The sequence below is a fragment of the Ictalurus punctatus genome, chromosome 25 (assembly GCF_001660625.3).
Source record: "Ictalurus punctatus breed USDA103 chromosome 25, Coco_2.0, whole genome shotgun sequence".
In the NCBI taxonomy this organism is placed as follows: Eukaryota; Metazoa; Chordata; class Actinopteri; order Siluriformes; family Ictaluridae; genus Ictalurus; species Ictalurus punctatus.
In genome coordinates this window covers 19,810,789-19,823,288 of record NC_030440.2, presented here as the reverse complement: position 1 = coordinate 19,823,288, position 12,500 = coordinate 19,810,789, and the positions used below count along the sequence as shown (strand labels likewise).

The following is a 12,500-nucleotide window of genomic DNA, read 5'->3' as shown; positions in this document are numbered from 1 at the left end:
GAGGGAATAGAGAGAGAGAGAATAGAGAGAGAGAATAGAGAGAGGGAATAGAGAGAGAGAATAGAAAGAGAGAGAATAGAGAGAGAGAATAGAGAGAGGGAATAGAGAGAGAACAGAGAGAGAATAGAGAGAGAGAATAGAGAGAGAGAGAATAGAGAGAGAGAATAGAGAGAGAGAATAGAGAGAGAATAGAGAGAGGGAATAGAGAGAGAGAGAATAGAGAGAGAGAGAATAGAGAGAGGGAATAGAGAGAGAGAATAGAAAGAGAGAGAATAGAGAGAGAGAATAGAGAGAGGGAATAGAGAGAGAACAGAGAGAGAATAGAGAGAGAGAATAGAGAGAGAGAGAATAGAGAGAGAGAATAGAGAGAGAGAATAGAGAGAGGGAATAGAGAGAGAGAGAATAGAGAGAGAGAGAATAGAGAGAGGGAATAGAGAGAGAGAATAGAGAGAGAATAGAGAGAGAATATAGAGAGAGAATAGAGAGAGAGAATAGAGAGAGAATAGAGAGAGAGAATAGAGAGAGAACAGAGAGAGGGAATAGAGAGAGAATAGAGAGAGGGAATAGAGAGAGAATAAAGAGAGAATAGAGAGAGGGAATAGAGAGAGAGAATAGAGAGAGGGAATAGAGAGAGAGATGGTGAGGGAACGAGTGTTTATAGCTGCTATAACATAAGTAACAACAGGAACTAACTTTTCCACTGAACATTACAACGATGAATGGATAATGAGTATGATGAGTATGATGAGTATAATGATGTATGATGAGTATGATGAGTATGATGAGTATAATGATGTGTAATGAATATGATGAGTGTGATGAGTGTGATGAGTGTGATGAGTATGATGAGTATAATGATGTGTAATGAATATGATGAGTGTGATGAGTGTGATGAGTGTGATGAGTATGATGAGTATAATGATGTGTAATGAGTATGATGAGTGTGATGAGTGTGATGAGTATGATGAGTATAATGATGTATGATGAGTATGATGTCTGTGATGAGTATGATGAGTATAATGATGTATGATGAGTGTGATGAGTGTGATGAGTATGATGAGTATGATGAGTGTGATGAGTATGATGAGTGTGATGAGTATAATGATGTATGATGAGTATGATGAGTGTGATGAGTATGATGAGTATGATGAGTATAATGATGTATGATGAGTATGATAAGTGTGATGAGTATGATGAGTATAATGATGTATGATGAGTGTGATGAGTGTGATGAGTATGATGAGTGTGATGAGTATGATGAGTATGATGAGTATGATGAGTGTGATGAGTATGATGAGTATAATGATGTATGATGAGTATGATGAGTGTGATGAGTATGATGAGTATGATGATGTGTAATGAATATGATGAGTGTGATGAGTGTGATGAGTATAATGATGTATGATGAGTATGATGAGTGTGATGAGTGTGATGAGTATGATGATGTGTAATGAATATGATGAGTGTGATGAGTATGATGAGTGTGATGAGTATGATGAGTATAATGATGTGTAATGAATATGATGAGTGTGATGAGTGTGATGAGTGTGATGAGTATAATGAGTATAATGATGTGTAATGAGTATGATGAGTGTGATGAGTGTGATGAGTATGATGAGTATAATGATGTATGATGAGTATGATGAGTGTGATGAGTGTGATGAGTATGATGAGTATAATGATGTGTAATGAGTATGATGAGTGTGATGAGTATGATGAGTGTGATGAGTGTGATGAGTATGATGAGTATGATGAGTATAATGATGTATGATGAGTATGATGAGTGTGATGAGTATGATGAGTATGATGAGTATGATGAGTATAATGATGTATGATGAGTATGATAAGTGTGATGAGTATGATGACTGTGATGAGTATGATGAGTATAATGATGTATGATGAGTGTGATGAGTGTGATGAGTATGATGAGTATGATGAGTGTGATGAGTGTGATGAGTATGATGAGTATAATGATGTATGATGAGTATGATGAGTATGATGAGTATAATGATGTATGATGAGTATGATGAGTGTGATGAGTGTGATGACTATGATGAGTGTGATGAGTATGATGAGTGTGATGAGTGTGATGAGTATGATGAGTATGATGAGTATGATGAGTGTGATGAGTATGATGAGTATGATGAGTGTGATGAGTATGATGAGTATGATGAGTGTGATGAGTATGATGAGTGTGATGAGTGTGATGAGTGTGATGAGTATGATGAGTGTGATGAGTATAATGATGTATGATGAGTATGATGAGTGTGATGAGTATAATGATGTATGCTGAGTGTGATGAGTATAATGATGTATGATGAGTATGATGAGTGTGATGAGTTTGATGAGTATAATGATGTATGATGAGTGTGATGAGTATGATGAGTATAATGATGTATGATGAGTGTGATGAGTATAATGATGTATGATGAGTGTGATGAGTATAATGATGTATGATGAGTGTGATGAGTATAATGATGTATGATGAGTATGATGAGTGTGATGAGTATGATGAGTGTGATGAGTGTGATGAGTATGATGAGTATGATGAGTATGATGAGTGTGATGAGTATGATGAGTATGATGAGTGTGATGAGTATGATGAGTATGATGAGTGTGATGAGTATGATGAGTGTGATGAGTGTGATGAGTGTGATGAGTATGATGAGTGTGATGAGTATAATGATGTATGATGAGTATGATGAGTGTGATGAGTATAATGATGTATGCTGAGTGTGATGAGTATAATGATGTATGATGAGTATGATGAGTGTGATGAGTTTGATGAGTATAATGATGTATGATGAGTGTGATGAGTATGATGAGTATAATGATGTATGATGAGTGTGATGAGTATAATGATGTATGATGAGTGTGATGAGTATAATGATGTATGATGAGTGTGATGAGTATAATGATGTATGATGAGTATGATGAGTATGATGAGTGTGATGAGTATAATGATGTATGATAAGTGTGATGAGTATGATGAGTGTGATGAGTATGATGAGTATGATGAGTATGATGAGTATGATGAGCATGATGAGTGTGATGAGTATGATGATGTATGATGAGTATGATGAGTATGATGAGCATGATGATGTATGATGAGTGTGATGAGTATAATGATGTATGATGAGTATGATGAGTATGATGTCTGTGATGAGTATGATGAGTATAATGATGTATGATGAGTGTGATGAGTGTGATGAGTATGATGAGTATGATGAGTGTGATGAGTATGATGAGTGTGATGAGTATAATGATGTATGATGAGTATGATGAGTGTGATGAGTATGATGAGTATGATGAGTATAATGATGTATGATGAGTATGATAAGTGTGATGAGTATGATGAGTATAATGATGTATGATGAGTGTGATGAGTGTGATGAGTATGATGAGTGTGATGAGTATGATGAGTATGATGAGTATGATGAGTGTGATGAGTATGATGAGTATAATGATGTATGATGAGTATGATGAGTGTGATGAGTATGATGAGTATGATGATGTGTAATGAATATGATGAGTGTGATGAGTGTGATGAGTGTGATGAGTATGATGATGTGTAATGAATATGATGAGTGTGATGAGTATGATGAGTGTGATGAGTATGATGAGTATAATGATGTGTAATGAATATGATGAGTGTGATGAGTGTGATGAGTGTGATGAGTATAATGAGTATAATGATGTGTAATGAGTATGATGAGTGTGATGAGTGTGATGAGTATGATGAGTATAATGATGTATGATGAGTATGATGAGTGTGATGAGTGTGATGAGTATGATGAGTATAATGATGTGTAATGAGTATGATGAGTGTGATGAGTATGATGAGTGTGATGAGTGTGATGAGTATGATGAGTATGATGAGTATAATGATGTATGATGAGTATGATGAGTGTGATGAGTATGATGAGTATGATGAGTATGATGAGTATAATGATGTATGATGAGTATGATAAGTGTGATGAGTATGATGACTGTGATGAGTATGATGAGTATAATGATGTATGATGAGTGTGATGAGTGTGATGAGTATGATGAGTATGATGAGTGTGATGAGTGTGATGAGTATGATGAGTATAATGATGTATGATGAGTATGATGAGTATGATGAGTATAATGATGTATGATGAGTATGATGAGTGTGATGAGTGTGATGACTATGATGAGTGTGATGAGTATGATGAGTGTGATGAGTGTGATGAGTATGATGAGTATGATGAGTATGATGAGTGTGATGAGTATGATGAGTATGATGAGTGTGATGAGTATGATGAGTATGATGAGTGTGATGAGTATGATGAGTGTGATGAGTGTGATGAGTGTGATGAGTATGATGAGTGTGATGAGTATAATGATGTATGATGAGTATGATGAGTGTGATGAGTATAATGATGTATGCTGAGTGTGATGAGTATAATGATGTATGATGAGTATGATGAGTGTGATGAGTTTGATGAGTATAATGATGTATGATGAGTGTGATGAGTATGATGAGTATAATGATGTATGATGAGTGTGATGAGTATAATGATGTATGATGAGTGTGATGAGTATAATGATGTATGATGAGTGTGATGAGTATAATGATGTATGATGAGTATGATGAGTATGATGAGTGTGATGAGTATAATGATGTATGATAAGTGTGATGAGTATGATGAGTGTGATGAGTATGATGAGTATGATGAGTATGATGAGTATGATGAGCATGATGAGTGTGATGAGTATGATGATGTATGATGAGTATGATGAGTATGATGAGCATGATGATGTATGATGAGTATGATGAGTATGATGAGTGTGATGAGTATGATGAGTGTGATGAGTATGATGAGTATAATGATGTATGATGAGTATGATGAGTATGATGAGTGTGATGAGTATGATGAGTATAATGATGTGTAATGAGTATGATGAGTGTGATGAGTATGATGAGTATAATGATGTATGATGAGTGTGATGAGTGTGATGAGTATGATGAGTATAATGATGTGTAATGAGTATGATGAGTGTGATGAGTATGATGAGTATAATGATGTATGATGAGTATGATGAGTATGATGAGTGTGATGAGTGTGATGAGTATGATGAGCATGATGTTTCTAATTAATAAATAAAAAGTGTAATCTTTGGCAAAGAGGAATAAAACATTTGGGTACATGCCGTTATAATAACATAACTACTGGATTATTTATTTATTTAATTCATTTATTTTCCATACCAGGAGGTCGAAGGCCCATGTGCTGCTGTCCATCCAACATGAAGCTCCCCATGGTCTGAGCGTCCGAACTGAACGGAGTTCCCTGACTCACTGCAGCACAGAACACAACACAGACAATAACTGACATCAGACAACAACCCTTATGTCCATACAAGAGCCTTCTGATTAACTTAGTACCATTTATCTCTGTCCTCTCTGTTCTCTCTGTCCTCTCTCTCCTCTCAGTCCTCTCTCTCCTCTCAGTCCTCTCTCTCCTCTCAGTCCTCTCTCTCCTCTCTCTCCTCTCAGTCCTCTCTCTCCTCTCAGTCCTCTCTCCTCTCTCTCCTCTCTCTCCTCTCTGTCCTCTCTCCTCTCTGACCTCTCTCTCCTCTCTCTCCTCCTAGTCCTCTCTCCTCTCTCTCCTCTCAGTCCTCTCTCTCCTCTCAGTCCTCTCTCTCCTCTCAGTCCTCTCTCCTCTCTGACCTCTCTCTCCTCTCTGTCCTCTCAGTCCTCTCTGTCCTCTCTCTCCTCTCTGTCCTCTCTCTCCTCTATGTCCTCTCAGTCCTCTCTGTCCTCTCTCTCCTTTCTGTCCTCTCTCTCCTCTCTGTCCTCTCAGTCCTCTCTCTCCTCTCTCTCCTCTCTCTGTCCTCTCTCTCCTCTCTGTCCTCTCTCTCCTCTCTGTCCTCTCTCTCCTCTATGTCCTCTCAGTCCTCTCTGTCCTCTCTCTCCTTTCTGTCCTCTCTCTCCTCTCTGTCCTCTCAGTCCTCTCTGTCCTCTCTCTCCTCTCTCTGTCCTCTCTCTCCTCTCTCTGTCCTCTCTCTCCTCTCAGAACTCTCTGTCTTCTCTGTCCTCTCTGTCCTCTCTCTCATCTCTGTCCTCTCTGTCTTCTCTCTCCTCTCTCTCCTCTGTCCTCTCAGTCCTCTCTGTCCTCTCAGTCCTCTCTGTCCTCTCTGTCTTCTCTGTCCTCTCTCTCCTCTAAGTCCTCTCTCTCCTCTCAGTCCTCTCTGTCCTCTGTCTCCTATCAGTCCTCTCAGTCCTCTCTCTGATCTCTCCCCTCTCAGTCCTCTCTGTCCTCTCAGAGTTTTATGTTTAAGATATTTTGCGTATTGTAGTTCCTGCTCTTGATATTTTCAGATTGCAGTCTGCTTTTCTTTGATAATTTCTTATTAAATATGTCCAGATCTCTGTGATTTCATGTTTTCTTTTTATTAGCTCAACAACGTACACTAGGATCACATCACATCCTATCATCTGGGTATTTTTTTACAACTACGAGCAAATGAGCAGGATATCGGACTGATATGCCCGATAACAGTATGACTATCCATGCGAGAACTCTGTGAGTAATTCCTAGGCGTTAGCATCTCTCGTACTGCTGATCCACCCATTCTCACTGTGCGAATTATAAAGCATGAACACAGTGTGAAGCTTGTAATCAAACCCAAGTACAGGTGAGTCTGTGTACCGGCTCGGTTGGACTGGTCGATCATGGGCTGTACTATCCGTCTGCGTGCATTAATGAACCTAAAAACACAACAAACAGCAACAATAAACACACTGTAATAAACACAAACAATAAACACACTGTAATAAACACAAACAATAAACACACTGTAATAAACAGCAACAATAAACACACTGCAGTAAACACCAGCAATAAACACACTGTAATAAACACAAACAATAAACACACTGCAGTAAACACCAGCAATAAACACACTGTAATAAACACAAACAATAAACACACTGTAATAAACAGCAACAACAAACACACTGCAGTAAACACCAGCAATAAACACACTGTAATAAACACAAACAATAAACACACTGTAATAAACAGCAACAACAAACACACTGCAGTAAACACCAGCAATAAACACACTGTAATAAACACAAACAATAAACACACTGTAATAAACACAAACAATAAACACACTGTAATAAACACAAACAATAAACACACTGTAATAAACAGCAACAATAAACACACTGCAGTAAACACCAGCAATAAACACACTGTAATAAACACAAACAATAAACACACTGCAGTAAACACCAGCAATAAACACACTGTAATAAACACACTGTAATAAACACAAACAATAAACACACTGCAGTAAACACCAGCAATAAACACACTGTAATAAACACAAACAATAAACACACTGCAGTAAACACAAACAATAAACACACTGCAGTAAACACAAACAATAAACACACTGCAGTAAACACCAGCAATAAACACACTGCAGTAAACACCAGCAATAAACACACTGTAATAAACACAAACAATAAACACACTGCAGTAAACACAAACAATAAACACACTGCAGTAAACACACTGTAATAAAAATCAACAATAAATACGCAACAATAAACACACTGTAATAAACACAAACAATAAACACACTGCAGTACACACTGTAATAAACATCAACAATAAATACACAACAATAAACACACTGTAATAAACACAAACAATAAACACACTGTAATAAACACCAACAATAAACACACTGCAGTACACACTGTAATAAACATTAACAATAAATACACAAAATAACACACTGCAATAAACACAAACAATAAACAAAACTAATAAACACACTGCAATAAACAAAAACAATAAACACTGTAATAAACAGCCAAAATAAAAACACTAAAATAATCACCAACAATAAACAGTGCAATACAGACCAAGAGTAAACATCATGCAATAAACACCAACAATAAACACACTGCAGTAAACAAAAACAATAAACATACTGTAATAAACACCCAAAATAAACACACTAAAATAAACATTAACAATAAACATAATGCAGTAAAAAAAAAAACAATATATACACTGCAGTAAACAAAAACAATAAACAAAATGCAGTAAACACCAGCAATAAACACACTGCGGTAAACATCAGCAATAAACACACAACAATAAACACACAGCAATACAACACTGCAATTAGCATAAACAATAAACACACTGCAATAGTATAAACAATAAACACACTGCAATAGCATAAACAATAAACACACTGCAATAGCATAAACAATAAATACACTGCAGTAAACATCAACAATAAACACTGCAGTAAACACAAACAACAAACACACTGCATTAAACAACAGACAATAAACTTTAAAACCTTCGTTATGGAGTAAACAGTCTTCAACCATCTTTAACACTAAAAACATGATGCCAGCACTCCATTATTTATTTACAGACTAATGAAATTAAAAAGTAGGCGAATGTGTGAGACACAATCTGGCAACCCTGTTCCCACCATTCATTCTGTTTTAATGTGTTTAGAATAAAGCATTTACGGTGACACTCGGGTTTGTAACGACTCTCTACAGGACTGTAATTATTTCACACTGATGATGGTGTTGGAGTGTAATAATAAGATCGGCTGTAATCTGGGTCTGATTTATGACTTCATTATAAACTGTAATTATAAGCCCAATCTTCTGTAATTCAATTTACAGCTTCACGTGTTCACATAACCAACATCGTAATATTCACAAACAACATGAAAACGTGTAGCCGAGAGAAACACAGTGTTCTGCTGGGTTCGTTATACATCCATTCCCCTTTCTTCTTTATTTTGCTTCCTTTTCCCTTTCTCAATTTCTTTCTTTCTTTCTTCTAGTGCGTTATATAGTGAACAAAGTGTGGTGTTTGACAAACAATTAATAGAGGTCAGAGGTTACTCACCAGTTATTCACTTGTAAGATGGTGAGTCCTGTGTCCTGAGCAAGCTGCTTCTTCTGCTCTTCTGATGGATAAGGATGCTGAAGAGAGACAGAGAGATGGAGCCAGGGAGAGAGAGAGGGAAAGAGAGAGACAGAGAGACAGAGAGACAGAGAGAGTAAGAGAGACAGATAGATGGAGCCAGGGAGAGAGAGAGAGAGAGAGAGAGAGAGAGAGAGAGAGACAGAGAGAGAGAGAGAGAGTAAGAGAGAGAGACAGAGATAGTAAGAGAGAGAGAGTAAGAGAGACGGAGAGAGAGAGAGAAAGAGAGAGAGTTTGACATTGGCTCTCTCAGACTGTTTTACGAGACGGATTTGTTAGAGGTCAAGTAGGTGTCATAAAACAAACAAAAAACAACAACATCAAAAATGAGACGATCAGAGATCAGTGTACAGAAGGAAAGTGTAGAGTAGTGAGGTTCTCATGCAGTGAGGTTCTCATGCAGTGAGGTTCTCATGTGAGGTTCTCATGCAGTGAGGTGGTTGTCTTACTGTGAGGTGCTGGAATAGCCATGCCCGCATGATGTTAGTTGCCACTTTGGGAAAAATCCCTCGCTTCTTTTGTCGTTTCTTATCAGGGTCATCCTCATCACCCGTTCCCGGAGAAGCCAGACTGCTCTCCAGACCATCCCCTGAACCAAAGAGAGAGAGAGAGAGAGAGAGAGAGAGAAAGAGAGAGAGACAGAGAGAGAGACAGAGAGAGAGAGAGAGACACAGAGAGAGAGACAGAGAGAGAGACAGACAGGCAGACAGATAGACAGAGAGATCTCTATTTTAGAGTATTCTACAGTCTCTCTACACGACTCATTGTTAATCTCCTGCTGTATGCAGATGACCTGGTCCTGTTCTCCCACAGTGCTCAGGGTCTGCAGCAGAACCTGGACCTGCTGCAGCAGTGCTTTCAGACCTGGACGCTGACCTCAAAAACACCAGGTTTCTGTTTTAGTTCCAACTGCTAGTATGCACAAGAACATCTAGAGACTGATGACAATTCCTGTTGCTTCCTTTTGTTTAGATTTGTCCTTCTTTAGTGGACACACACACACACACACACACACACACACACACACACACACACACACACAGAAACACAGACACACACACACACAGTACTGAAGAATCTCCTAGATGTAGTTAATAGGGACTCCACAATAACCTTTGACCTTTCCAAGCCTGAAAAGTTTGTTTAAAAATTTTTTTTATGAGGTGAGAAGGTCACATGACCTCACATGTCCCCTGCTGTTAAAAAAAAAAAAAAAAAGAGCTTAATGTGGACAAAAGATGTCCCAGCAGGCTCTTCCACACACACACACACACACACACACACACACACACACACACACACACACACACACACACACACACGATCAAGATTAATTAATTAGTTTAATTCTAAATCTGCCACAAATTTCTAGCCATCACTTCTGATGTCACTAGCAATAAACACGCTAACATTGCTAAAATATTTACACATAATAACTTAAAGGAAAAAAAAAAATATTCTGAAAACATCTGTATAGAATTTCATAATTTATAGATATACAAACACTTGTTTTCTTACTGTGGATGTAAACAGAGTCTCTTCTGATCTAAATTCACACACAGTGGTATATTTATCACGAAGGCAGACTGGTTAAGAGCATGTTCATAAAATAAACGGGTTTTGAAATGCAAGCTGTTCATACGAGCAGCGTGACTGCAGGAGTTTACCCTGATGTGTGTTAACTAACACAGAAACAGGTTCGCTAAACCAGTCACTGAAGAATCACTTCCTACTGCGGCTGAAACAGAAGGAAAGGATTTGTGCTGCTTTTTATTTCATCATTCAGTCTTTCATTGTCTTGCAAAGCATTCTCTCATTCTCTCTCTCTCTCTCTCTCTCTCTCTCTCTCCCTCTCTCATTCTCTCATTCTCTCTCTCTCTCTCCCTCTCTCATTCTCTCTCTCTCTCTCCCTCTCTCATTCTCTCTCTCTCTCTCCCTCTCTCATTCTCTCTCTCTCTCTCCCTCTCTCATTCTCTCTCTCTCTCCCTCTCTCATTCTCTCTCTCTCTCTCCCTCTCTCATTCTCTCTCTCTCTCTCTCTCTCTCTCTCTTTCTCATTCTCTCTCTCTCCCTCTCTCATTCTCTCTCTCTCTCTCTCCCTCTCTCATTCTCTCTCTCTCTCTCTCTCATTCTCTCTCTCTCTCCCTCTCCCTCTCTCATTCTCTCTCTCTCTCTCTCTCTCATTCTCTCTCTCTCTCTCTCTTCTCTCTCCCTCTCTCATTCTCTCTCTCTCTCTCCCTCTCTCATTCTCTCTCTCTCTCTCTCTCTCTCTCTCTCATTCTCTCTCTCTCTCTCTCTCATTCTCTCTCTCTCTCTCTCATTCTCTCTCTCTCTCTCTCTCTCATTCTCTCTCTCTCTCTCTCTCATTCTCTCTCTCTCATTCTCTCTCTCTCTCTCTCTCTCTCTCTCTCATTCTCTCTCTCTCTCTCTCTCTCTCTCATTCTCTCTCTCTCTCTCTCTCTCTCTCTCTCATTCTCTCTCTCTCTCTCTCTCTCATTCTCTCTCATTCTCTCTCTCTCTCATTCTCTCTCTCTCTCTCTCTCTCTCTCATTCTCTCTCTCTCTCTCTCTCTCTCTCATTCTCTCTCTCTCTCTCTCTCTCTCTCTCTCATTCTCTCTCTCTCTCTCTCTCTCATTCTCTCTCATTCTCTCTCTCTCTCATTCTCTCTCTCGCTCTCTCTCTTGGCAGTGAGCCGCTGAAGCTCAACCAGCCACACACAGTATCTGAAAGCTATTTTCGCTGCACGGAACGCACAAAAACACAGAACTACACACAGGATAATACACTTTTAACGTTAGACTGAAATTCAGCTGGTTTTTTAATTTTAAAAAAGTGCCAATAAAAAAATTGCAAAGAAAAAAAAAGCAAAAAAGCAAAAGGTGCTGTCGTTATATCTGGTAAAAAAAAAAAGAAAAGAAAAGAAAGGGATATAAGAATATACAGCCCTGAGATTTAAATATAATAAAGCAGATAAATAAATACGATGTTTCTCACCCAGTTCACTGCTGTTGTCTCCGCTGTGAGAAACATGGCCGCCGCTGGACGGTCCCGGTGTGCCAATGGAAGGAGTCGAGCGATTGTCATCCAGATCTCTCCATGACGCTGTGTTCTGTTAACAAAACACTTAATGAACTCTTACAGGAGTCAATAATACGATTCAAAATATGCATCAAATCAGTGAATAAAATGCCAATGAAAAGTCTTTTTCAGTACACTGAGATCTGAGATTAACACCAACACCGCTGTGAAGTTCTGACATGTTTATCCATTTATAGTTACATTTAAGGTTGTAATGTCCCTGAAACGAGTGAGTTCCTGTTCTCACGTATATTACTGCAGCTACAAACACTCCTTCACCATCCCTCTCTCTATTCCCTCTCTCTATTCCCTCTCTCTATTCTCTCTTTATTCCCTCTCTCTATTCCCTCTCTCTATTCTCTCTCTCTATTCTCTCTCTCTATTCTCTCTTTATTCCCTCTCTCTATTCCCTCTC

The 12,500-nt window shown here is 38.4% G+C and overlaps 2 protein-coding genes across 5 annotated transcripts in view; one reads left to right on the top strand and one right to left on the bottom strand.

Annotated features, from left to right (window-relative positions):
- Positions 1 to 12,500, top strand: part of psmc6 (proteasome 26S subunit, ATPase 6) — a 270,786-nt gene that overhangs the window by 100,281 nt on the left and 158,005 nt on the right. The gene's annotated exons all lie outside the window — the stretch shown is intronic.
- meis2b (Meis homeobox 2b) overlaps positions 1 to 12,500 on the bottom strand; it is a 30,142-nt gene that overhangs the window by 663 nt on the left and 16,979 nt on the right. For 2 of the 4 annotated variants that reach the window (XM_053675887.1, XM_053675888.1), the window contains exons 8-12: positions 12,002 to 12,109; positions 9,458 to 9,597; positions 8,931 to 9,007; positions 6,681 to 6,739; positions 5,237 to 5,326 (exon numbers count right to left, since the gene is read on the bottom strand). In XM_053675887.1, coding sequence (XP_053531862.1) covers positions 5,237 to 5,326; positions 6,681 to 6,739; positions 8,931 to 9,007; positions 9,458 to 9,597; positions 12,002 to 12,109 — 474 coding nt within the window. Of the gene's footprint in view, positions 1 to 5,236; positions 5,333 to 6,665; positions 6,740 to 8,930; positions 9,008 to 9,457; positions 9,598 to 12,001; positions 12,117 to 12,500 lie in introns of all 4 variants that reach the window. The other 2 variants (XM_053675885.1, XM_053675886.1) reach the window with 2 other exon arrangements.